At 36.3% G+C, this 27,480-nt stretch overlaps 1 protein-coding gene across 1 annotated transcript in view; it reads right to left on the bottom strand.

Annotated features, from left to right (window-relative positions):
* Positions 1 to 2,483: 2,483 nt before the first annotated feature.
* The window catches only part of FAM160B1 (family with sequence similarity 160 member B1), a 30,729-nt gene continuing 5,732 nt past the window's right edge, over positions 2,484 to 27,480 (bottom strand). Inside the window, exons 2-17 of the mRNA XM_032490864.1 lie at positions 26,271 to 26,349; positions 24,274 to 24,443; positions 22,487 to 22,591; positions 21,894 to 22,016; positions 17,766 to 18,059; positions 17,405 to 17,601; positions 16,214 to 16,328; positions 15,577 to 15,653; positions 15,299 to 15,491; positions 14,929 to 15,098; positions 14,399 to 14,542; positions 13,430 to 13,520; positions 11,232 to 11,375; positions 6,344 to 6,484; positions 5,899 to 6,002; positions 2,484 to 5,796 (exon numbers count right to left, since the gene is read on the bottom strand). Of these exons, the coding sequence (XP_032346755.1) occupies positions 5,742 to 5,796; positions 5,899 to 6,002; positions 6,344 to 6,484; positions 11,232 to 11,375; positions 13,430 to 13,520; positions 14,399 to 14,542; positions 14,929 to 15,098; positions 15,299 to 15,491; positions 15,577 to 15,653; positions 16,214 to 16,328; positions 17,405 to 17,601; positions 17,766 to 18,059; positions 21,894 to 22,016; positions 22,487 to 22,591; positions 24,274 to 24,443; positions 26,271 to 26,349 (2,202 nt within the window). The 3' untranslated portion in view covers positions 2,484 to 5,741. The remainder of the gene's footprint in view (positions 5,797 to 5,898; positions 6,003 to 6,343; positions 6,485 to 11,231; positions 11,376 to 13,429; positions 13,521 to 14,398; positions 14,543 to 14,928; positions 15,099 to 15,298; positions 15,492 to 15,576; positions 15,654 to 16,213; positions 16,329 to 17,404; positions 17,602 to 17,765; positions 18,060 to 21,893; positions 22,017 to 22,486; positions 22,592 to 24,273; positions 24,444 to 26,270; positions 26,350 to 27,480) is intronic.

The following is a 27,480-nucleotide window of genomic DNA, read 5'->3' on the forward strand; positions in this document are numbered from 1 at the left end:
TGTTTTAAAAGAGTGGTCTGTTAGACCCAAGATGTGTTCTTGGCTCATTTGGATCCTCTGACTTGAATGTTATCCCTGAAAGCTTTAGCACATCATTGGAATTAAACATTGTGTCAAGAAATTAATAGAATGATCATCATGCAAATGAATGCATGTACCATGGGTACCACTATGACACTAAGCTACAAAACTCAGGAGATGTCTTCCTTTCTCTCCGCACCCTCACCTCCTCACCTTGGTAATGAGAGCAAAGTAACCGACAGTAGTATGAACCCATGAATATCTGACAGTCCTACTTGGTCCTACTTCTGTGAAAGGATTTGCTTACTCAGTCAAGAGAATCATTACCTTAATGCCCTTTAAAAGAGAATCTCTGTCTATTCTTTGATATATTGACTAGTCTGGAGAGAAGAGTAAGGTAATATAGAACCATAAAACACACTGAATTTCCTTTAATTCCTTAGACTTACCCTTGGGAGATGAGGTAATTTCTTGAGGCCACCTCACGAAGACTGAGGATAGGAAGGGAAACAGAAGTCAGGTCTTGTCATCTTTTTCTGGCAGGTGTGACCCCCCCTAGCCAGTCCACTTGCTTTCAAGCCTGACCCCTGCCTTAAAGTTCAGGAATGGATCGGAGTTATGAGAACCCAGCGGAGGTTTTCACACAGAGGCAGTACGTGGCTCCCGAATTCACCTCTTCCATCTGCATCAACCTCAGTTGGTTCTCTCTTAACTGGATATGCAGCAATCTTGTGCCCCAACCCAGGAGAGAATAAAGCATGTGGTCAAGGGAGCATTGAGTTCAAGCAAGGAGAAAGGTTTTGTTCTACACATTTTTTACTAAACCAAATCATACCCCCAATGTTCAGATCATTTTTTAAGCCTTCTTAAATCTTTGCGTTTTAATATTTCGATTGACTTTTTGCCTTCTCTTACACAGTAGTTCTAGAAAGAGATAATTTAAATGAGAACAGTTAATTATTATTCATCAACTAAGAGACAATGGGCCCAAAGGCACCATTGTTGGGGTTGGTGCTTTGTACCAATCTCAGAATGAAAAAGATGGAAGGAAACAGTTCATCGCAGTAAACCTAATAGGCTACAGAACAGTTTTCCGTTTCTTGCCGAGTTGCGTTTGTGGTTATGACTTCTCAGAACATCCAGCCCATCTATACTCACAAGTAAGAGTATCATTCGGCCAAGCCTCGAGTTTCAGATTTTCCCTCTCAGTAATTTGCACCACTACTTCCTTCTTCCTGGGCTTTCACACTTGGGTGCTGTTTCTCTAACAGTGTTCACCGATGTGTGTTGTCATTCACTTTTGTAAGCACACTGAACCCTCACCAATACTGACTTCTTGTGGGCAGAAATGCTTGTTTTCCCGGCACCTTGAAACTTGGTTCATAGAAAGCTCTCAGTATTTGTTGATCAAGTTGTTTTGTTTTTGGATGACAAAGAAGTATCACATTTCTGGTACTTTAAGAAATGGTATTTTAACACGATTAAAATCTCTAATGCACACGAGTCAAATCCTAAGAGTACATGAAACAGGCTTAGATGAATCTCTCTGATGTGGATGGTGGGGGTGTAGATCAAGTAAACTTGAAAAACCAGGCTCCAATGAGTAAGACCCATAGGAAACAGCTTTCCTAACTGGCTTTAGACCAACTAAAACCTATTTTTCCCATAGAAACTTTGGCATCTGTCATGCAGTGTTTTTCCTTTTTTTAAAAAAAAAAAATTTATATAGAGATTATAGTTTCTACTGGACAAAATTTCAACAGTAACAATCTTATGCTAATTCTTTGAATTCCCTTGAGATATTTTTCTAGGTGGAACACTAACATTCTGAACCAAGTTTTTAGACTGGGGATCTCATGCACTGCTAAAATGCAGTTTTCTTTTGAAGGAACTCAAGGCAAGGAGGTAATTTTTGACTCTCCAGTGCCTAAACCTTACCTCCTTAAACCTGTTATCTTCTTTATTTCCTTCTACAACTATTTTGAGTAACTAACCACAAAGAATCACGGGTAGGTGGGATTAATAGCTAGACTTTTCTCTTTCTGGTTGTGCATGCATTACGTTTGTTTCCAGTTACGGGGCTTTGGCAAATTCTCAAGTGAATGGAGTAAGCCTACAGTCTACTTGTTTTAGATGTCAGTTAAAAAGTGTTTATATGTGTTATAAATATATGAAGAAATAGTGCTTACAATGAATTGTGTTTCTAAGACTTGCATAAACATTCCTTCCTTTAGGGAAGTGATTATTAAGGAGTGGGGTGGAACGCATGTACCAGGCTCTACATTCCCCCTTCATAAATATTCAGATATATTCCTTTTTTTCTTTCTCTGGAATCAGTGCTATAGTGAACCACGAACTGCTGTGTGTCATATCCATTTATATGTCATTTATATATTGTTTTGGATTTATCAGTGAATGAAATGTTTCCAGTTAGAATTCTACAAAAATATAAGAAGACACTCTGTTTAAATTACATTATTTATTTTTACATTATCCCTCTTAGTCCTGCATGCATTGTTAACACAAAAAGTTGAACTTGATCACAACCTCCTTTGAAGTGACAGTAGGTACATAATCACCATCTGAAGACTTTCTTCACAGATGGCCCAAGAATTCCAGGCCTTGGTAACACTGTCAGTAACCTATACAATGTTCAATAGAAAAATTTACCAAATATCCTTTGTTTAATGTAAACAAGGCGGGAGGCAAAACAGAGTATTTCAGTAACACTATCTTACAGGGCCCAGAAATGTGATTCTCTACCATGTTTTAACATACCAAATGTCACAATGACATGCGTATTTTGATTACTTGTACAGCCCAAAATGTAATTATCATATAAATTGTGGCTTTAGCACTTCACTGTAACTTTTGTCAATATCTATAAACTTCATAATTAAAAGGTAATTATATAATAATGCAATAATTTATGGAAGTATGTTACCATGAATTATGAAGTAATTCCATAATTTGGGCCCCATAAAATTAAGTGTGATACTCTTCACACTAGCAACAGTGTAAGCAAGCTAAGGATTTTGGTCCTTATATATATATACACACACACACACACACACACATATATACACATGTACACAGATAATAATGTACAATTAAACCAAAAAGCTATGAATCCACTCATAGCTTCCATATTGCACAGATACATGATGAGAACATTACACAGCTAGATGTGAGTGCTACGATGGTAATTGGCTAAGGACAAACTTTGAGTTCTATCAAGTAAAGAATGTGGCTCATTACTAAAAATAAACTCAAAGACTATACTGTTAGAAAGGAGGTTTAAAAAAAAAAAGAATGTGCATACCTATCCATACCAATGCGAAGCGAGGCTAAAATTCAATTTGGAACTTGTTATGGCAATCGATTGCTGGGGTGGGATTCCCCACCCAAAACAGTGCATTTTAGTCACTGTTTTGCAAGTACTGAGTAACAGAAATATTCAGTTTCTGAAAGGCAGTACAAAGATGAATAGTCACACAGGACAATGTTTCACCAACAAATCCAACTCACTGTGAGAACTTGTGCTGGCTCTAGGTCTGAAGTAAATATGAAAAAAAAAGACAGAAATAAACTTAGAAGAGAAATAAATTATACCTTAAGCTTTAGCTGATTACAAATCAAGGACATTACAATAACTTAGGGAAATAATTATGTTTTAAGAAGCAGCATACACACACAAAAATATGAGTTAAAGCTTTTCTGAGCTTGGTTTCATGGATTAGCTAGCTATTAAGGTCCCACTGTGAAAATAGGATTAAAATAGTTTTTGGTTTGAGAGGTAACATCACTGCCATTACACCTACTGAACACTACAAGAACATTAAAGAAATATCTAATATCTCTTAATGTCTTATTTTAAATACGGCTACGTCAAAGTAAACTACAACTACATTTAAATGGAGATGTTGCAGTGTTCCTTGCATCAATAAAGACAGCAAACAAAATAATGCTTTCCCACCATCAGAAATCATTTAAAGAAAATCATGCACAAAGTAACTATCTCCCACTTATTTTTTCATTGTTTTGCTTAATGAATTTCTTAGAGTGAGCTAACAAGGATTTGCATTAAATTAGAAATTTAGTCTTTTTGTTGTTTTAACAGTGGTAAGCATTCTGGTGCCAAGAATATTAATAATTTTTTGATATTTTGTTCCTAATAGATGACAAAAACTATAAAATAAATCAGAAAAATGAACACAACAAAATTAGCAGTAGGTATAAAACATGCTTCTATGCACGCGTCACATGATGGATGTACAGATGCAAACATGCTACACAAAACAGCTTCTTAGAAGGGGCAGCGACAGTCCCTTTCATCCTGGAAGGTTTGCTCATTTGCTCCCCCAATATCAGCAAATGGAAAGACAAACAGGAAAGTGCTGCTGCTTAACATTTCAACAAACCAAAACAAACCAAACCAGACCAAGAAAGCTTAAAAGCAATATCTGAGTGATAAGCATCACTTAAAGGAAGAATAAGACGTGGACTAGCAAACACCATCTCGTAAATGAAGTACGAGCATGCTGTGCACGGCGCAGCGCTGCCAGCTGCCCGCATGTCCCCACGTGCCCACATACACACCCATCCACATACAGACCAATTTACCCAAGTTCCTTCATATGTAAACAGGACAGACTGGTTGGTAGGTTTGTTTTTAAATCTCTTTAGAATGATTTAAAACAAAAGAGTGAACAAAATGGAAAAAAAAAAAATGTAAACATTCAGGAGGCCACTGGTATTTTGATTGCTGCCACCTACACCCTACCACGCATTTCAATAAGAAAATCAAATTATAAAGCAATTTTCAGAGAGGGAGAAAGAGATAGGAAAAAGGGTCTCCACCCAATACATGTTAATTAGCTCAAAAAATACTACTTTAGCAAACACTACCAGTGGTGAGCACAGATTCAACGCTGTTGCAAAAATGACACAGTTTAGATAAACTGGGACCCATACATGAAAGTCACTAACGTGGCTATGTGCACAAAAGAATAAAAGAACATTTCTTTAAAAAATATATATATTATATTAATCAAGAATTTCTTTATCATATTAAATTGTTATTCTTAGAAAAGCTGAAGAAAGTTAATGGTGCTCTACACATTTTTATCTTCTATTATTAACTCATTTGATGGTTCCTGAATTGTATTTTTTCTCATTTACAGTTTTTTTTTCTTATTTTGTTTAATAAGAATTCTGACCTTAAAAAGTTATAAAATTAGGTGTTTTTTTGCTACTTATTAATCCAAAAGAATATAAGCATCTGAGTCCCAGAGAATGTCAAAATGCCTTGCTACCTAAAAGGATATTAAAATAACAGAAATATCATCAAAGTCATGACATCAGAAATTTTGCAGCTTTTCACACAGGCATCAGAAATGCTTATTTCCTGAAGTTCCTTGGATTGTATCCTGGATTCAAGGACGTGCAATTTTATATCTAGAACCATTATGGTAAAGCCAATGAAAACAGTATTACACAACAATTTACTGAGAGTGTCCACTCATTGGGTTCTGAATGGTTCTGTCCAGTTTACAGCAATGCTTCATTTAAAAAGGCTTTTTATCCTCTCTCGGCTGAGTGGAGCTGAGTCTTTTTTGATGAAATGAACACAGTAGCTCTGTCCCCTTGGTTCCTTGAGAGACACTAGTTACGGAGTGGAGGAAGCGTGGTACTTCACGAATGCAACTGCGGCCAGCTCCTTACAGAACTCCTCCAGCACGATCACAGCCCTCCAGCAACGTGACGTGGTCAACCCTGGAGGGGGACGGGGTGGAGGCAGGCAATATCAAGATATCAGCAGATCATCAAGTTCTGGCAAAATTTTTAGATAAACAACATGTGAGAACACTGACTTACATAGGACCTTCAGGCTCCAAACCAAGTAATCGCTTTCTGACTAACAGAAGTTTGGGAGTGAAGTCTTGAATACGCTGGATTCGAAGCATAAGGTCCCCAACAACCTGTGTCACAGAGACAAAAGGAACTCAGTTCCTGAACAACTACATGGGGGTTTTCAGAATAAAAAAAAAAAGACTCCATCTCCTGTTATTAAATGAAGAATGTCACCTCTCACTATTCATATAACAACCTTTGACAAAGGATTCATATCTATTCCTTAAAGCACAAAAGTTATATGTATCATTTAAAAGATTGAATCTCTTTTTCCTCCACATTCTGTACTAAAATACTTCTAAACAGCAGATATATTTCTCATTATGTGACAGTGATTATACACGATGATACTAAGATGTCAACTGGTCAAGTTTATCAATCCTAGAAAACAACAAAACTGGTAACTCACCCTGACAATTACAGAGAAGAGGGATCTACAGCCAGAAGCAAGGTTCACATATGGATCCAGAAGGTACTCGTGTATGTGTGGATGAGGGAAGAGAGAAAGTCTAGACAACACTGAGGTTACTTGTAAATTTACATCATATGGCTACGGAGAGGGAAAAAACAAAAAGATATTTGACATTACCTATAATTTAATAGATATACATACCTGTGCACTTAATTCATCATTTCGATTTGTCTTTTTAAGAAAGGAAATTCTACCATCTTATTCCTCCCTCTACATGCTCTTGTACAATGAAAAAATACATAACTAAATTAGCTCTTACCATCTTAATCAAAGTGCACATACCACAGTCCTAAAACTTAAAAAGAAAAAAAGCCTGCATATAAACATATAGAAAAACAAATAAATAACATAGAATGTGTCTGTTTTACGCAGGTTGTTTTAGTTAATAACAGCATTCAAGAGGTCTTCAAGGCCCACCAGGGTCACACGTAATATTAATTACAAACAACAGAAGACACATCAAGTATAAGACCAAAGATGGAAGGGACGGTTTTAAAATCTTTTATAGTAGGCTAATTTTAGCAGTGATATTCCTCATCTCTTAAATTATTCAACTACTGCCAGTTACCAAAAGCATGTACACAATAAAGTCATATACATCACAGAATCCTGTCAACAGGATGAAAGTACTTGGGGATAGAAATGACAACCATATGCCTCAAAAATGAATGAGAAGATTCAAAACCATGATTATAGACAGGGATCCCTTCCTTTACTGCAAGAATATTAACTCTTCCAAAATAACTGTATGTCTGCGTATAGCTCCTCACACGGTTTTCTGTGTGCAGTATCACAGTTTGACGTGAACTCTAATTTTTTTTAATTTATTCAACATATGTTTATTGAGGCTTCTGTACAGATGACTCTATTTTTTTATACTTAATCTGTTTATTCTTCACAGAAAACAGCTTGGAGATGCTGTACACGGTGTGTCAAAATCAATGGCGTAATAGACAAAAAGAGTTGCTATTATTGTGCCCAGAACTTTCAACAGAAATCTCTTAGACCTTCCAGTTATCTTCTTCTAAGCAACCAAAGGAAACTGAGTGGCTGAAACAAAACTGACTTCAGTGAGAAGGTTGGAAAGAACTCAGGTGACTGGATGAGTGATGAGGAGGGGAAAGCGGCTCAGGACCAAGTTAATACTAACCATGGAATCTGAATTTTTACCCTCATTCACTGAGCAGTTTTTAAGCCCTTGATCATAATGAACATCAATTAAGAAGTGAATGTTTGGCACTCAGAGGACAACGAATGCTTGAGCACATGCCAGAAGGTATCAAAGACACTGTTCTATGAACAAAAACTTAAGCTCAATTTTAGTCATTTCTACTTAGCACTAGATTCATGAACATAGATTTTCTGAATGAAGAAAACTACCCCAAGTCACTCTTTTTCAAAATCTAGCCGTAGGCAAGATTAATGAAAGGAGATGCAATTCCTATTAAAGGGTAGTTTGAAGGGCATCTCCTACTTGGCAATATTTGCAACAGAATAACCTCCTCCAAGATTCAATTCATAACAATGAATTCACATTAAATTTTATTTTAGGCACAAAGGAAACATTTAAAAAAGTTTTTTGAAAAGAATGCATTTGGTAAAGAATGTGAATAAAATCATTTAAAATACAACTTAAGTATTGTACGTGACTTCATTTCAGGTAGTTAATTCAGATTTTTAGGTCACTAAATTCTGCTATTTACTGGTGCCTAAATAAGTAAATTGACAAAATTTGGCTTTAAACAAGGATATACTGCCACTTGAATTTTGTATTTTCTTTCTATGGTATTACTTTGGTTTTAAGCTTTATTTGAAGAAGAATCTGCATCTTTGGTTGCTTAAGAAACTTCAGATTGGCTCAGGTTATATTTTACTTATTTATTAATCATTGCAGTATAGTTGATTTACAATGTTGTGTTAGTTTCAGGTTATACTGTAATGTTGTGAAAATGAAAATAAATTCCAGCTAAACAGAAATCGTTCCACCATATACTGAAGTGGTCTCCACTTCATACTGGTAATAACTTTAAGACAAGCTGGCCTTTGGGGGGATTGTTAACAGTCTAAATGTTTGTATCTATTATTATAGGTCCCTTTATTTTGTTCTTTATACAGTATTCACCTGAAATGAAAGCTAACTGGGTTTTTCTGACATGTCAAATGGACTTGGTCCATTTTTGACTGAGTTCACCCCAAATACAAGATCTGAATTTTAGGACAATAAACATTAACTTAAAACCATACTGATGTCATCTGCAAACTCAATCTCAACCCTTTTACTTAAAGACAAATGTGTAGATGGTCAAAATAAGAATTAAGTCAAATTAAAAAAAAAAAAACCTCAACAACTTGAGTCTCTTAAATTTCTTTTAATACCTGCATTTAAAAAGATTTTGTATTCTCAAAAGAATTCTAAATTGCTTTTTTCATTTAATTCTTTCAACCAAATTAAGTAATATCAACTTCCCTTTAAAAACAAGAAAACGTGACGAGTGGCTGGGTTAGTTGCCCAAGTTCAAACTGTTCCCTGTCAGAGCTGGGACAAGAACTTGGGCCTCCCTATGTTTCTCCTGGTGTTCTTTACATTCTGCTACGGACCTTAGTGTTTTACTCTCTTAAGATCACCAGTTACAAACAATAGTAAAGGCACTAAAAAAATTTTTTTTTAAATTATCATTATGACAACACAATAGTGCCATGAATAGTTGCTGTCATAACTTTTCAACTTCACGTGCAGAAATAGCTACTTCATTAATTATCCATAGTAAATGTTTAATCCCAGCCTGGTTACCCTGACCCTATTAGGGGTATATATGTACTAAGAAAATACAAACATTGTCTTTAGCAAAAACATGTAGGAAAGAAAGAAAATGAAACTAAACCAAGCACGCCGGGCACGTAAGGACTCATGATTATCTTTGAGACCTGACTATATAACGTTCTTACCCAAAAAGGCTTAGGAAATGAAGGGTTTTAGAGACAAAAGGTTTTGGGCCAGGCTCCACAGTGCACTAGCTAAGTCACATTAACTGAAACGAAGGCTTCCTGCTGTGTAAGGAACAATAACACTAGGAACTAGCTTGCCTATCACTCAGGGTTAAAGGCAGAACGAGTGAAACGCTGTGTGCGAATCACCTCTCTGAAGGGTTCTCAGGGACACAGAGACAGAGCTGTGAGCACTTCGGGGCATTCTGTCTCCAATGCACCCTGCGTCAGCTCTCCACAAACTGAAGGGGAAAAGTGCGATGAAGATTCAGAGAGGATCCTTCCACTCAATTCAGAAACTACTTTTTAAAAAAGTTTAGATTCTTTTTTAGTGTTCTTGGTCAAAATTTCTAAAGATTACTGACTTGATGCTGAGTGTTCACGTCTCTTGCATGTTAGTTTAATCAGATCTCAACTAAGGCGAGAGAATCAGCACAAAAAACACAATAAAATGATGAATCCCGCCACCCAGGAGGTTTACACAGCCATGATGTGCAGACGTAACACCTGCAGTAGGTGGACTGAAATACAAACACAGCTGTTAAGCATAAAAGCTAACCAACCAGCCAACAATGACACACTAGAAATTCAGCATGTGCTGTTAAGAGGTTAAAGGAAAAAAAGGACTTTACTCTGTGTCTTTATTTATTACTATCAGAAACAGTGCTGACTGAAGTCCAACCCAGTGAAATACTTCTTAATTATCATCTATTTGGCTTTCTGATTATTGAAGACAGCCTGTTTATTGAGTAAATTTCTTTTCTTTCTTTTTTTTTTTTTTTGCTGTATCATTCCATTTATATAAAATTTCAGAAAATGCAAACTAATCTTTATTAACAGAAAGCATATCAGTGGCTGTCTGGGGACAGGAGTAGGGGGGCTACAGGAAGGATTACAAAGGAGCACAAGGAAACTTTGGAGGTGATGGATACGTTCATTATCTTAATTGTGGTCACAGTTTCATAAACATCTATCAATCTTTTTTTTTCCTTTTTCAGTTTTATTAGGTATAATGGAGTAAACTTCTTTTATAACTCACTATGTTCACATAACTATTTAACTAAAATGCTAAAAAGAACAAGTACTTTAACATTCAATTTTAAATTAATTTTAAATTGGTTAACTCAGTTTCCATGTTGAGGCCAGTTTAATGCCAGATTGTTTTAAGTGTACATCCCAGTGTGTAAAATACTTCAAAGCTCAACTGTCACTCTGTTCGCCAAGGAGAGAGGGAAGGAGGAATTCTAGAATCCCAGATTCAGGTCTCCTGACAGTCAGTGAGAATGACAAGAGCAACCTATCGACTGATGGCGATTTTTATCTACCTTTGAATAAGTAATTAACCTCTTTTATTCCACCTCCCTTTTATGAAAATGAGTGTCATTCACAAGTTCTGTCTGAAGAAGCAGGTTCATCTAACACTGTTCTGTAATTTTAAAGAGGCCAGAACATTCAAGAGTCAACCTGGAATGACACTTAAGGTCTTCTGAATTAATAAATCTTACAAGTTTCACTCTACCTGTATCTGTACTAACTAAAAGGCTTTCTAAGTCAAAAAAGGAAAGCACTCTAGTCACTGCCAAAAGGTGTTAAGGCTGTTAAGACAATGGCCTTACATACAATTCTACAAAACGTAGAATTATTTGGCTGTCGGGCCAAATAAGTTTTAACATAACGAATGCATCAGAAGCCCAACAGTTGTTGGCAATCAAGCTCCATTAAAAAAATCATCTAGTAGGAAAAGAAAACACTAAAACCACTTTACTGAAGATCTAAACTAGGACGTGAGAACTCATGGTGAATGGTAACAATATCATATGAGTATTTTAAAATTCATTACCTGATCAAGAATTCTTCCCATTCTGTCAAATAAAACTTTCAAAAAATGACCTTCAAAGAAAGTTGCTTCTAAATTGCACTTTTCCAGTGCCTTTGGAGACCCAGGCCACTCCCATCTTAAGCAGATAGCACAGTAGTCCCGGAACTAGGGAGAAAGCATTTGGATCATTAAAGAAGAACTAACCAAGACCAAGTTGAGATTAAACAGAAATCATTTCCCCAAATAGGCATAAAAATCCTTTCGAGTGCTCGGGTCTGCCATGTGTGAGACGCCACGAAGACAGAGAGGAGGGGCGTAGGTGACACCTGACTGGAGAGGGGCACGATGTGCAGGTTCAACCAACCAGCACCCACTCAGGTTGCTGGAAAAACAGGCGTGTCCTAACCCTCCCAAAGCACCTTTCCCTGCTGTGCTCATGCACTTTCCTTTAGAGGAATCTAACCCTTTACTTATTTTCATCACAGATTTAGAGAGTATTTACAAAGCAAAGTAAGTCAGCCACATTTTCAAATTTATTCTAAAATGTCACATGTAATATATAATATCCTGTAAAATACGTGAAGAGATGCACATCATCTGAGAAGGCAAGTCTGACTCTCCTCCGATGTGCTTCCCCAGGCATGCTGTGACAGAGGAAACAGTGCCGCTCCGAGTGTGGTTCGGAGACTGTTCACTGCCATCGCGCTGAGACAAGTACCAAAACTGAGAGCAAGTTCAGGAACTTCTCTCGCAATTTCACTGAGTAAATTTTATGTCTGTCCAATCTGATAAAATAATCAGGGCTTGTATTTTGTGTTTTTTCATTTTTCCAGTAATTCATTTTTATTATATTTTTTAAAAAGTGTTGGTCTGTGACAGATTGGAAATTAGAAGAAACTTCCTCACTGGTCCTCACTACACAGTTTATCAGTGGGATACATAATATGGACTTTTATAAGCACAAAAACATCCCCTATAATAAAAAAGAAAAAATTTTAAATTTCCCCAATACACAATTTACTTGAATTTAAACAAAAGAAATTTGGAGCAGTTTTCTTCCTTATTCTTTCCTTTTTCAGATTCTTCTTATTCAATAAGGCAAAATTAGTTTCACCTCTCTAGTTTAGAAATTACCTGAAATTAAAACAAAATATATTCTCACTGTGAAGCACTAACTTCAACTTTGAAAGAAAAAGATATTTAAAGTGATTAAAAAGCCAACTTCAGTATACTGTGAATTTTAAACTATTTGGCTTTCAAGAGATAATTTTCTTTATAAAAATCAGATCCCAATATTTAATAAAGCATTTTTATATTAACACTTAAGAAATTATAGTGTAAAATTTTTCTATCTGTTTTATCTCTTTTCTAATATTTCTGAAATGATCATAATTGCATTTTTAATCAGAATATGGAAATAAAACTTTATAGAAAGAATCAAAGCAGTTTAGAAATCCAATTGGTACTACTGAGGTTGGGACCACTTTACTGCCTCTGTTTTACTGTTACATGAAGGTACTTGCTATCCCATTAATCTAGTTATTCACAGGGTAATGTGCACTTGAATTCAGGCTTAAAGCATCATGAATTATCTACAGACATATGCAAGTTAATTATCTATAATAGCATACTTCAATCCAAAGGGTTTAAATGAAAATTAAATGTACATCTTTCTCCTTTGAGACATTTCAAAACCTCGAATTTGGTAAATGTGAAGTGCTAGAGGGGAAAGACGACTGAGAGAAGGTCATTTAAGTTAATAACCAAGAGGAGACCTTTGAGAAAGCAGCTGCAGTGAGGTGGAAAGCTGGAAGGCAGGGGAAGAGACGGCGCTTATGCATTACTGCTCGAGTAAGAACAGGGGCGGAGAAGAGGAAAGGGTAAGAGCCTGCGGGTCGGAAGCAGTGGTGGGTGGTGGTGGGCAGGGTCATTTCACAATCACATTTTAGATCAGTAGGGGAGAGGACCTGGATCTGGGGGAGATATAATTTCAAAGATAGAAAGAAAGGGAAGACAAGGAGAAAGGGGAAGAGAGGGAAATAGACACACACAGTCAGTGAAATAAGTAAGGTCACAGCAGGCAGTTAAAGTGGTGAGAGTGGAGTCCAGGTCTTGTAGGAAAAGGGAAACCGCTGGAGAAACAGCTGTGGGCAAAGTGACAAGGAGGTGTGTGTGCATTCTTACTAGATTTCATGTCAAAAAATTAGTTACTTCCTTACCTGCCTATGAGCATCTCGGAGGTAGGTGTCATATCCAGTGCCCTCAACGTGGTAGGATGATTTTGCTTCATCCGGTACCAGGCAGAGAAAACTTAAGTGAAAAAAGCCATGATCAATAAAACCAATATTCTCACAATTCAGTATCTCTATAAGTATTAAAATATCTAGCAATATCTTCAGTTTGGCCAAGTATTAATGCCAATGGAAACTTGAAAAGTAAAATTATGTGTTCTTAAGTACTTATTTTGAATCAGTCTTTACTATTTACTGATTCAATACTCTGTCGTTATTTTAAAGGTTTTATTAAAAAATTACTCATTCCACTTAAAGTAGAAGCACGCAGAAGACGACTTGACTCTTTTTACATCACAGCACAATGACAGATGGCCATGAGATTTGTTAGCCTCCGGAAACTGGCTTGTAAGTAACTGCACCTATGATTTCTATGCACCCTCATTTCACATCTCGCACCACATGCAGTTTTCTCTAAAGTTACCTCCCAGGACATATCAGGGACAGGATTGCAAAGGCAGAAAAAGAAAATTGCCAGGGAAAGGGTACTTGAAAAAAAAAAAACCAACATAAAAACACAAAATAACACAAAGGAATAGCCGTCTGCTTTGCATATGTGAGTACATGTCTGGTAAATTCAATCTGTCAAAATGGAAATTCTCAGTGTTGTTCCAATTGGAAATTACTTAAAATTATTTACATTACAAAAAAAAGTAGGGTACTTTGAAGATTTATTTAACCACTATTATTCGTTTCTATGTTTATATACTAAGTAGATCTTCTCTTTTGCTATTGATTGTTGCCTGCAGGCTGTCACTCGTTACATAAGCATTTCACAAAGCTGACGCAACCTTTAAAGAAGGGAAGACTGAGTTTATAATCTACCTCTGTAACCATCTGAGAGCAGAGCTAAAAACAAGTAGAAGAGATTTAAGTCAAATTCATACAGCAACTCACCTATTTACAATTTTATGGACTTCAGTTTTCCCATCATTTTTGGGATGGTCTGGAGTAGCAGGAGGTGAAGAACTAAGCCACTCTTGGTTGGACAAAGTGTTCTCTGGTGAAATGTCAGTAAACAGTGGATCTTCTTCCAGATCTCTAAGTTTAATTTAGTGATGTATGAAAAAAGCATTTTATTATATTTTCTAAACCAAAAGATTCTCTGCTATGTTCTTAGAAAACATAATTTTGCTAATGAAAGAATTAAGGAATAATGAATGTATTTATATTTTATAGAGAAATTAACATTTTATACTAACATCAGACTTCAAAGAAGACTACACTGATTTTGTCAGGTTTAATGAATAGATAATACCACCTGTAATTTAAAGGGACAGTACTACCAAGACATCTAAATTTTATTTTTAAAAAACTTTTAAACCATTGGAGGTTTTTTTTTAAATGGACAAGGAAGAGAAATAAGAGGGGAGAAAACGACAATCCCATATGAAGTGCTAAGCTCCCAGAGTTGGAGAGAAACTTACACTGCTCCTGCTATCAGTCCATTCTCCACCACATCTTTATCTTCTGGGCACACAGGTTTATATTCTGTATAATTTCTTTCTTCAAGATTTCTTAGGACCAAGTTGTAAAGAATGTGCTCATTGGGTTTTTGTAAAAGATGTTCAAACATTCTTAATGTCATTATGCTTATCTGAAACCAAAAATGACAAAGGCTAACTGAAAAAATATTTTAAATAAACTATTCTTCTCGCCATCCTGAAAGTCACACGTTCAATTTTCAAAATGAAAAGCCACACAAAAAAGAGGCTGTACTCAGAACATCACAAGTACATCAAAATCAGTATGTCAAAGAAGAATCTAAGTCCAACTCTAAATCCTTACATAGCTTACCTCATCAGATATGTGATCACAATGTTCAATTAACCTATGTCTTAAAGGATGTCTACTAATTTCTGCCAGAGTTTCTGGTTCCCTCTGTTCTCCAAGGATGAAAAACACCATTTCTTGAAGCAAAATGTCCGAGGTCACTTGCCGAACAATGCGATGAAGCAGAGCAGTTGATGTCAGAATACCCATCTCAGACCTGCCATAACAAACAGGTAATCAGCGGGCAAAAATAACATGGATGCAGGGATTTTTTTTTTTTTTTAAGTAAAGAGGTCACTCACGTTTGCATTAACTGAGGTTCCATAACACCAATAAAAAATCTCTCATGAACAGCTTTGGCAAGAGCAACAGCAGCAGTCTAAAACATAGTATAAGTATCATTACCTTTTCTTTAATGGGGAAGAGAGATTAATTTATAACATCAATAAATCAGTGAGCACTCTCCATCTGAATTAATATGGAGAAACAAACTTGTCTACTGACCACCTTATCGATGGCATATAAACCTAGATTAGATGTTAGCTATTGGGTCCTTTACATGTTATCTTGTTTTCAAGAACAAGATGAACAGGAGAAAAATATTATCCCAATTACCTTATAGTATTAACATCTCCCTAAAGAGGAGAAATGAAGGGAGGTCAGTGTTACCTTGTAAAGGGTTTATAATACTTAAAGAAACGTAAGGGCAGAACTCGAACTGTGATTTATTCCAGAGCCGTAATACACACAACGCACATACACACACACAACACATACATATATATACATACTTTTTTTTTTGGTTTGTTTACTTAGTTTCATTTATTTCGCTAACTGTGCTATTTAAGACAATTAAGACATATTTAGGGATATAAACTGAGGATTCAAATTTCACAGTTACATCTTTAAGTTATCAATAAACAACAAAAATATTCAAACCTTTTGTGCTTCCTTTATAAGTTGATCACAATAATCAAACCAGGAGAGAAATGAAATTAAGGCTCGTTTTCCTGGAAACGCTGAAGCATCTTCTTTATGACTGTATGAGTCCAAGCTGTAGGACACGGAAGAAATGCGAAGTCCAAAGTTACCCAAAAGCATTAATCCAGTCAGAACATGTGGAGAGAGGAAGGCACGTGAGTGAACTCACACAGTACAGTACATTTACACAGGCAAGCTAGAGGACAATCAGAAGGTTTTATAAATGAAAGCCAAAGGTGAAACTTTTAAAATAAAAGTTGTAAATAATTTTCACTGATTAATGGAATGAGAGAGACTGAAACAGAATGGAGCTGTAGCAGAAAACCCATGTAGACAGCTCCTCATACTTCCACCATAAATCTGACCAAGTGATGGGAATGAAAAGTTGAAGGTTCTCAACCACTAGGATGGAAGAAAAGGAACATAAAGGGGGATCTGCAGAAAGAAATGACCGGTCTGCTTCCTCCCTGCCTTAAAATGCACCACGGTAGTGAAGTTAACAAGTGGGTCTGGCCCACAGATGTTGATAGAATATAGCATGAAAAAAAAAAAAAAAAAACGTGAAAGAATCAAACAAGGGTTAAAAATGCACAGAAAAACAGTAACATTTTATTATGTCAAAATATTAGACTGCTTATAGGTGGTGGGATTATGGGTAATTTTACTTATGCTGTTTTACATTTTTTAAAGCACATAAGTGTTCTGCAATAATCATATATTCATGTGAGAATCAAATAGTTGGGGGGAAGGGATGAAAGAAAGAGGCAGGAGGTGAGGTCCCATACAGGCAGGCCACGAAACTGTTAAGACTGCCCCAGGGGATGTGGAACTAATTTATAAAAAAAGAAGGTTCCTTCTTTCAGGGTTTTTTGTTCTTTAAAAAATATGGTCAGATAAAGTTATTGATCTTAATGCAAATCAGGTCTTAACTGATCACTATAACAGACAAAAGAAAAGCAGCTTTCCCACACCAATTCACTCCCAATAACAAATTTAAGACAGGCCTCAAGAAACAATCCTGTTTAATGGTCGCTAGTAATGTCATATTTTTCAAAACTAAAGATTTCTATCATTGCAAAGTGGAAATGGATTTAAATGTGTAGGTTTAAGAAGTCACTTTTATGGGAAAACACAAATAAGGGTTCTTACCCCCAGTTAATTGCTTCCACTGTTTCAATATCTAACGGGTCCACGGACTGAGGTAGGGCCTTGTACAGGGAGGCGAGCCTGTCTGTGAGCAGCTCACACAGGCAGGTGCTCTGTGTCAGGCACTTGGCGGCCGCCGGCTCCGGCAAACTCACTAAGAGCATCAGGCCCTCACAGGCCTTCACAGCTATTCGGCCGTCCTGAGGGGAAAGACACACCGCCCTTCAGTGCCTGAATTACATCTCTGTCAGGTTGTTTGGAAAAATTCAACTTAAACAGATTTACTGTTTTACATCAAAATAAAATTTTTTTTTCTGTAACTGTGATTATGTTAGGGGGAGAAAAAGTTAAAAAGACGACTCACAGGACTTCTAGTAAGATTTAACAAAGAATTCACTAAGTTGTAATCCTGGTTTGGACGAACAACTGTGGCCTCGGGCAGGGCAGCGACACTGAGGTTGTCCAAGCTGGCGGACAGCTCATCCATCTGAGGAGGAGGCTCATCTTCTAAGTCCGTGTGCTCCATTCCAGAAGCACCGGGTAGTTCCTCCGGCCGACAGGACTGTCCTGTAGCTGTTGACAAGGAATCGTGACCTTTCAATGTCTCTTCAGAAATTGCATTCGGTGCTCCTTTGGAAGTCAATGATTTCAACTTATTCTGAAAAGGAATAGTTGTTTTGTAAGATTCACGTCAAAAGCCTTATATAAGAGAAATAGTATTTTAATGGGTTTTTCTATAATACACATTCAATATCTAGCTATCATAGCAATGGATAAAAGTGTTATGACAAATGAAAATACTCAGACTTACTTAAACAGTGTTTTAGATATTTTTTAATTACGTAGGTATTTATGACACCCTTCAGAACACTATCTATAAAATGTTTTACATTGACCATAAGCAATGAGCAATATTAGTGATAACTATTTGTCTGCTACTGAAAACAACTGATGTTGGCGAAAAAAAAATATTCAGGAAGTTTCAATTACAGTGAATTGTTTTCTTACCACTGGGCTTACTAAAAATTCATAGCCCCAATGTTGAGTCCTCTAGATTAGTTTTCTAAGATGATTTTTCTAAGTTTTTCCCTCATACGTCTGCTCTATAAATATAACTCAGTACTCTGAGGACATTCTTATTAGTGTTTTTGAGGATAAAAGTAAGATTTGTTTAAAATACTGTGCAGCCCCCACCATACACACCTAAACACAAAAAGAATCTTAACTGAAGCAAATTATTAGTTTCCAGACAAAAGTACCTTGCTTTCCATTTAAACATAAGAGCAAAAGTCAAATCACACACACGTTAGAATTCATCATAAACCAGCTTCTCTGCAATGCCTATCAACTGTGTCACCCATCACAGAAGTGCAATAAATGCTGAATAAATTCAAAGTTCTACTTTCAAAGTTATAGCTATCATAAATCACTTTTATTACTATTAAAAGTAGAGTTTAGACACATTTTCTTGAGAAATTGAGCTCATAGCACATAAATTCAGAGAAAATAATTCTAGGGAACTAAATGAATACTTCAAACAACTTTCCAGTTTCCTACAAAATCAATTGTATACCATAGTCTTTATGAATGTAAAACATTTTATTCCACCTAAAATGCTAATACTATTGCTGGGGTGGTACCTCAGATAAGAATGGCAAGAGGAAGAATAATCTCAGAACAGCACTCACTCCTTAAACTAGTGTTTCTCAAAGTGTGACTCATAATGGTTGGCTGGTTTCACGGGTCCTCTGTGGGGCTTGATAAAAATGCAGATTCTCCAGTCACGCTGAGATCTGCACAATGAGACCATCTGGAGGTGGAACCAAGGAATCTGCATTTTTAAAGAGCTCTGCAGGCAAGCACAAGTTCTTCGTCCTGCCATTCAAAGCCTTTGACAATGCTCATTTCTCTGTCCAAGCCCTTTTCCTACCACTTGCTAATTATACTGTTTCCCGAACATACCACAGACTTTCTTATCTCCACTCCTTTACTTATGCTCACCCATTCTTATCTAAACATCTGTCAAGGCTCATCTGTCAAAGACAACCTCTTCCGAGCAGATATAATCTCTTCACCCTATGAGCATTTAAGGGGCATTTACTTTGTGTCTTTCTTATGACATTCACCTTACTCTACCTAAGGTTACAGTATCTGAACGTTAGTCTTACCCTCATCACCAGACTACCAGCTCCTTTAGGGCAAAGACTGTTTCTAACTCATCTACCATCTGCACATAACCCATAGTAGGTGCATCTATTGACTGATATAAATGAACAGAGAAATTAGATTTCAGGGCATACGTGCTTGAGAACTGCAAAGTACTTCTGTTACTGTCTGTACTTACAAGTAATAAAGCTGCATTTCTCTAAAGATTCGTTCATTAGTAAATGTTAATTAAAAAGTTACTACGCATCGTGCTAGATACCAGAGAAGCTGTGTAGACCCAAAGATTAATGAGACAGACTCCTTGTCCTCAAGGAGCTCACTGATCAGCAAGAGAAAATATCATGCATATACATAACTCTAATGCTAGGAAGGCTGTAGGAACTGACTTTACAAGCATATGAACAGTCCGATCAGTTCAGAAAATGGAGACAGCTACCACCTTAGGCTGTGGAGAAGTCTGTGCCATAAAAACACCGCATTAGAGCAGACATATCACTAATTCAGAAGGGTGTTCTTTGTATTTAAGTCTAAACATAAATGTCTCTCTGAAGACAGGCAGGCATATGTATGCCTGCAAATCTTCTCTGCTTCTCATCTATGGCTGTGTACTTCTGAAACAAGCTTCAGAGATGCTGAGAAAAACTCTAAAAGCTTAAGCTTGGAAAAAAATCTATGCAGCCAAAGTAACTTAGGTATCTAAGAAAATCTGAGTAAAAATGAACTTAGAGAAGAAAAATTGCACACTTAGCCAAATTGCAATATTTGATATAGTTATATCAAAAACTAAAAAGACTGTAATATCACCCTCATTAATAAATCTTTCAAATCTGAAATCATAAGGCTATTCCAGTCATTTTGAAGCAAACTATCAAAATATGACATGTCATGAAAAACAGGCATTCATAGTCCTTAACAGTAACCTGGAAATTTAAATTCCCGCAATTTTGCAGTCGGGTTGCTGGCTTACCTCCAGTAAGAATGCAAAATAGGGTCCTGAATTATTTATTCAGTAAAGTGGAATAAAAAATGAGTTCATCTATTCAGAAAGCTAAAATTTTAAAAAACAAAACAAAAAAAACCTTGACAACATCTACCCTGGCAAAGATATGAAACAACGGAACTCTCATATATTGTCCATGGGATGCAAAATGATAAACCCACTTGTGAGAAGTTTGGCAAACATACACTTACCACATGATCCAGACATACTATCTTAGGTACTCAAGTGGCATGAAAACTTAAATCCACACAAAAATCTGTGAATACACTGGAGGCTTCATTCATACGTGCCCAAAACCTGAAACAACCCATAAGTCCCTAAACCAGTGGATGGATAAACAACTATGGGACTTCCATACGGTGGCATACTACTCAGCAAAATAAAGGACCAAACTCACGGAAGACTCTCAAATGCATTATGTGAATTATAAAAGGCCTCAAAAGGCTAATTATATTTTCAGCTTTCTGGAAAAAAGAGAATTTGGGACAGAAAACAGATCAATATTGCTAGGGGCAGAATGGAAACAGGATGACCAGGAAGGGACACAAGGTAAGGTGATGGACCTGCTGCATATCTTGACTGTGGTGACGGTTACACAACTGGATGTGTTTGTCAAACTCAGAGACTTATAGGGCAGAAAGAGTGAATTGTACTGCATGTAACTTATACCTTAAACTAAATATATAATATGTATTTTTTAACTAAAAAAAATTTTTTTTCTAAATAATTACTGCTAAAAAAAAATGGGGAATGAAACCAGGAAATACACAAAAATTATTTTCTAATTTAAAACTGTAAGTAAAATCCAAATAGAAATTGATTTACATAAACTATGATTCGGTGACTATGGCTATGAAAAGACAGTACAAAATAGTACTGAGCAATCCCAAATGCTATAACGAGGTGGGGTGGTAACTCGTGATTTTTCACATCTTGTCCAAATGTGTACACACTTACACCTACCCCAGGTCAGATTACCCACACGCCACACTAGAGCAGGCCTGGCTGAAAACATGATAGCTTATAAATTCCCGTGACATCTCTCTTCCTGATTTGCCCTTCAAGCTGCACTCCTTCTAAGTCTTGGCTCTGTGTTTGTCCAGCCCTGTGTATCTGGCTCAATCACATTCTTTGAGAATCATTTTTCTCAGGAGATTTAAAGTTAAAATAAAACAGTGATCTTAAACGAAAATAATTCTGAGAAGTAAAACAAGCTTTTTGATACCTACATAAATGTAATTCCTTCCAATATTATTCATAGAATTCCATTCTCATGATCATTTTAATATATGCACACTTTGAAGGTCTACAAGAAGTATACCATACCTCCAGAAAAAAATTAACCAAGTAGGGATCTTGTTTCAGCTTTGCACACACAATGCAGAGAAACTGAATTTCTTCATTTTCGGTTGGTGTTGCAAGGACTTCACCACATAGTCGAATTAATTTCTGTCAAAAAATTCAAAACAAATTTTTAAACTTAGATTACTTTTTACAAGCATGTAGGCAGCCATCCATTTACCTTCAGGATATTTAAAATTTTCAAATAATGCAAATATTTTGCATTTTTCAGAAAGAACACTACTTACCATCACCTATATCAAAATAAATTAGCTAGTAAGAAATTTTTCAAATATATTACTTTAAAAAATTAATGAGGTATATAATAAACTCTTCTTAAGATGTCATGGAAGTAAGTTAAAGGTAAAATGAATGCGTAAAATTTTAAAAGAGAAATACAAAGACAAGAAATGCATTTAATACAATGTCATGCATAAAGAAAGCTCAAGTATTTGCTAATTTGCATGTTATTTTTAGAATAATTTCCTTTGTTATTTTTACTCTTAAAAAATCATATAAAATTATTTCTACATTAAAAGAAGCAAACCAAATAGTTTTATGCAAAGGGAACGAAATACCTGCACGGGCCTATGCACATTAATGTGTGGAAGTAGTGGCTGCCGGATTTTTCCCAGAAGTTTGGTATAGAATACCAAAACCTGCTGTTTCATTCCTGGAGGACACTGGATACAGGAAAAAAGAAAAGCAAAAAGGAAAGAACAGACAATGCAAACACATTTACTTAAAAATTTTAAAAACAGGAGACAACGTATGTGAATATATTCCACCTTCAAAAGTCAATGCAATTAACCAGTTAATGACTTTGTCAGAATAAAATTCTCAATCTCATATTATTGACTAGTATTCTATAAATAAAATTATATTTGGGATTATAATGTAGCGTATGAGACCAAAGGCTGATGTAGTTACAAACAGCATGCTGATAACGTGCCGCTGTGGAGATGCGTAACTGGTTCAGGCAATGCCAACCTGATTATATTCTAAACGCTAGGGTAACATGAAACTCCCTGGCCAAAGCAAAGGGAGAGTCTTGTCTCCTACACTAATGACAGGCAATCAATAACTTTCCATCATACATATGTAGGAGTAAATAAAGCCTTCTAACACACGTATGTAAACAAAGGAATCCTATGTATAACCTGCTGTGATTTATTCAAACAACATTGTTTTAAATTAGTTGCAAAATTATTTACATTATGATTATTATAGGCAATGAATATTTAATAAATATGTTTTGATAACATGCCAGTTGTTTAAAATATTTGCTGAAAAGTAGGTAAACCTGACAATTATTCATGTTGAAGACTAAGAGAGTATGAATTAACAAGGTTATATAATTAACCTTAGACTGCCTCAGATTTAAAATATAGTCACAAAATATTTCCAACACATCATCATAGACATGTTATCTGGAAATAGCATAAGCTATAACCTTAAACACAATAATATTTTAAGATAGCAAATACCTTCAATTATTCAGATAAAACACAGTATTTACAATCATCAATATTAAAATAAATTTACTAGAACTAAAATTACTAACAGTTGCTTAAAAATCGACTAATATTTTCTCAATTTAATATTGCACAATCCGTCTTTCCAAAGGACAGGAAAAAGAAGGGAGGAGGGGAATGAACTGTAGGATATGTGGAAGCAGAGATGTTGCCTGGAAAACATAAACTAAATGAATTTAACCCCAAAATGAACTGGAGCACTATAGAGTTAGTTAAAAGGAAACTGTCTTTAATTCTACTTCATAATTCTATTTGTTGTTCAAACATACCTATTAGTTGGCGGGAGGGCTTTAGTTTGATTTTCACATATATTCTAGAAATTCAGAGCACAGAACCACAGATTTTGGGGAGAGGTGGGAGAGGTCCTTTGGTGATCACTTCCTTGTTTTTAAAGAGGAGGAAGATTAACCAGAGACTTACTTGAACTGGCTCCACTCATCAGTAGTTAATGTCAGAATATAATCAGTGACATTCTCTTTCAGGAGTATGAAAAATAATTCTGATTTTTGTAACCCAGTTTTCACTGGGTTCCTTCTCATATTCTTTGATTCTGAGCATGTGCACTTGAGTCTATTTTTCATAAGCATTTAGTTCTAAGCAGCCTAAGCAGGACCAGCTGCTGTCTAAAGCACTTGGAAGCTTTGCCATCTCTGTGGAAAGTCATATTCATATAGGCCGTACACTTTCTTTTTTTTCACAGACTGACGTAAATTCTGCCATGCTTAATACGTACCTCTGTAATTAAATTTAGTGCTTGGCAGCTTCTTTATCTCTAAAATATGAATGCGTATATCACATGCCCAAGAATATGATGTGCATTAGGAACTTACATCAGCTTTCCCTAAGGTATATAACGTTTCCAAGATCTTGTGATGAAGTAAATATTCCATACATGGCCCCGTCTCTCCAAATTCCCGTTCACTTTCTTCTTGTACCAATATTACTAACATCTGTTCCAGATGAGATGGAATATTTGTATCTGTCACTGGAGCTTTATCATCTAAACAATAAAAACACTCATCAAATATTTAAACATTTTTAATCCGTACATTTATACCTAAAATACTCTTTATATTTCCTTCTTCTTTTTCAAATTGAGAAAAATCTGAACTACATACACTTAAGTGAGGTTTATATCTTATTCAAAAACAATCTATATTCTGAAAGAAAATTCCATAAGCTAGTATTCATGCATAATAATTCATCTTTAAAAAATAGTAAAAACCCCTTTGACGCCACTTCTTTCTGTGGCTGCTGCTCTTCTTCTTGGCTCTCCTTTCCACTGACACTTTTCAAGAGAGCAGTCTACACATACTCTCTACGCACGTTCTCTGTCCATTTTCCCTTAAACATACTCCAATCAGGTCTTCTCTCTTATCCTTGCTATTAAAATGGCTCTTATCAGGACCCCTAATGAGCTCCTTGTGGTGAATCCAATGACCCATTCCTAGTCTTCATCAACTTGACATCAGCATCATTTGACACACTGATCGCGCTCTCCTCTTCCGGCTTCTAGGACACCATTCTCTACTTGGCTGTCTTCTACCTCACGGACAAAGGCAAAATCTCCTTTGCTCTCACTCTCATTTCCCCGTTCTCTAAACACGGCACACAAAGGCTCAATTGCTGAACACTTTCTCTTCCACTTATCCTTAGCTATCCCTACATAATCTCACCCAGTCTCATGGCTTTAAATCCTGCTTAAACGCTGATGACTCTCAATTCCATATGTCTAGTTTAGGCTTCTACCCTGAATTTCAGAGTCCTATCTCCTCCTGTCTACTTGACATATCCATTTGGAAATATAATGGGTGTCAAACTGAATTTGTCCAAAATGCTCTTACAAACCTGCTCCTCCTGCAATCTCCCCATTCCCAGTGAGGCCTTTCTATTTCTCCAACTGCCTAAGCCCCAACATTTGTAGTTATCGTTGACTCTTATTATCTCATACCCAATAGTCAATCCATCAACAAAGCTTTCTTCAAAATATTCCCAGACTACAGTCACCTCTTACCACGACCACCCTGGTCTAAACAAATGGCCGGCATCTCTCAGACCACTGCAAACCCCCAACTGTTCTCACAGCTTCCCTTCATGCTCTCAATCTAATTTTCTCACAGAAGCCAAAGTGATCCCTTTAAGACAGATTATTTTACACCTCTGCTCAAAACTCTTCAATGGCTTCCCATCTTAGAGTAAAAGGCAAAACCCTTATAACAGTTCACAGGGCGCCACCTGTCTAACGTGATCTCCTCTCCTTCTTCTTGCTCACTCTGCTCTAGCCACGCTGGCTTCCTGGAAGATCTTAGCACATGCCACGTATGCGGCCTGCTCCGGCCTCAGGGCTGGTGCACTGTGTACTCTCCTGGGACATTTCCCCCAGACTTGTTTCCTCCCGCCTTCAGACTTCAGCTCAGAAGTCACCGCAGACAATGAGGTTTTCTCTAATCTGAAACAGCCATCTGCCTCCCCCACTGCCCCAACACACATTTCTATCATCCCTCTTAGCCTGCTTCATTTCCTTCTTAACACTGTCATCTGACACACTGTATGTATTTGTGTACTTGTTGTTTGCTTCCCTCTAATCAATATACAAGCTCTGTTACGACAGATTTTGGTCTGAGTGGTGTATCTCCCAGTGCCTAGAACAACGCTTACACCTAACAGGTGTTCAATGGATTTATTTTTGAATGAATCTACGAGAGGAATTAAAAGTAAAATAAATTGTTTATAAGTTTAAATGTAAAATAACTTTGAAAACTAGCTTGAAATATATTTTAATATTTCACAAATTTTCTGTTTGATTAATATTAGCATTGTTTCTTACCCGAAGTCTCTATGTAGTAATGAGTTATTGCCTTCCAGTGATACACGAAATCTTCTTGTAAAGGAAGAGAAGGTGCAAGCTACATAAACACAAAAAAGACCACGACAATTGAGAAAATGGCATTAAAAGTTTCCCATTAACTGTAACTCTGTATTTGTCTATTAATGATGCAAAAGCAGCATAAGAATAAGGGGTGAGCTTTAATTCGAGTCTATATGTCAGATGTCAAAGAGAAACAAAATGCATCAGATCCAATAAAATACAATGATTTATTAAGAAAGAAGAAAATCACGTATCAGCATTATTATTAAACTACAGTACTGGGTTTTTTTTCCCCTCCCCTGAAACTACATATGGCTTCAAAAGTAACAGTGTTAAATGAAAACACACAATATTCTATTATTAAAGTATCAGCAAAATGGAATTATTGATAACCAGGGATCTTTGTACCTAGGACTTTGAAATGCAAAACAGTAAAAAGCTGCTATGTATTTAGTTACACATCAGCACCACTACTAAAACATATACCAAAGTCAACCCTGTAATCAGATGGAAACTGTTCTTTACTTTCAATGACATACAGAAGTAAATCTTTTCCTTTTTAAGGCTAGATTAGGCAGTGCATATTTCTAGCGAGATAACTACATGAACAAGACACTACCAATTTAAATTCCACAAAATCAAAAAGACTTTACATTTTAATTCTGAAATTTACTTCAGAAGTTTTAAGACCAAAATTTTATCCCTCAGCCATCTCATAGCAAACTTACAAGTACTTCAAGCAGGTATTAAAGGGATAGAAAAAGACTCGAATGCACCTTCTACAATATTTTCTTTTCTTTAAAAAAGAATGAGGACTCTCCCAGTCCGCGTATCGTCAATAAATTCTGGTCACAAAGTACAGAACTGACCCCACTCACTTAAGAACAAATATGGTTTCTATTCTGGGGACCTGAACTACGGCAGCGAGATCTTCCATTTTCATGGACTTCCTCTGACCAGATGGCCTAAGAGGTCATGTTACTCCTATACTTCTGCTTGCTCCATTTGGATTTCTTGGTGCCCCCAGCAGGGACCTCAAAGTTCGAAACCCTGTCAAAACAATTTCCAAACTATTGAGCAAAATATAAACATTGGTCATGACATCTCAAGTGTTTCAATCCAGAAGAGGAAACGCAGTCAGGAAAAAAACAGACCCCAAAAATGTTCA

The sequence above is a fragment of the Camelus ferus genome, chromosome 11 (assembly GCF_009834535.1).
Source record: "Camelus ferus isolate YT-003-E chromosome 11, BCGSAC_Cfer_1.0, whole genome shotgun sequence".
Taxonomy (NCBI): Eukaryota; Metazoa; Chordata; class Mammalia; order Artiodactyla; family Camelidae; genus Camelus; species Camelus ferus.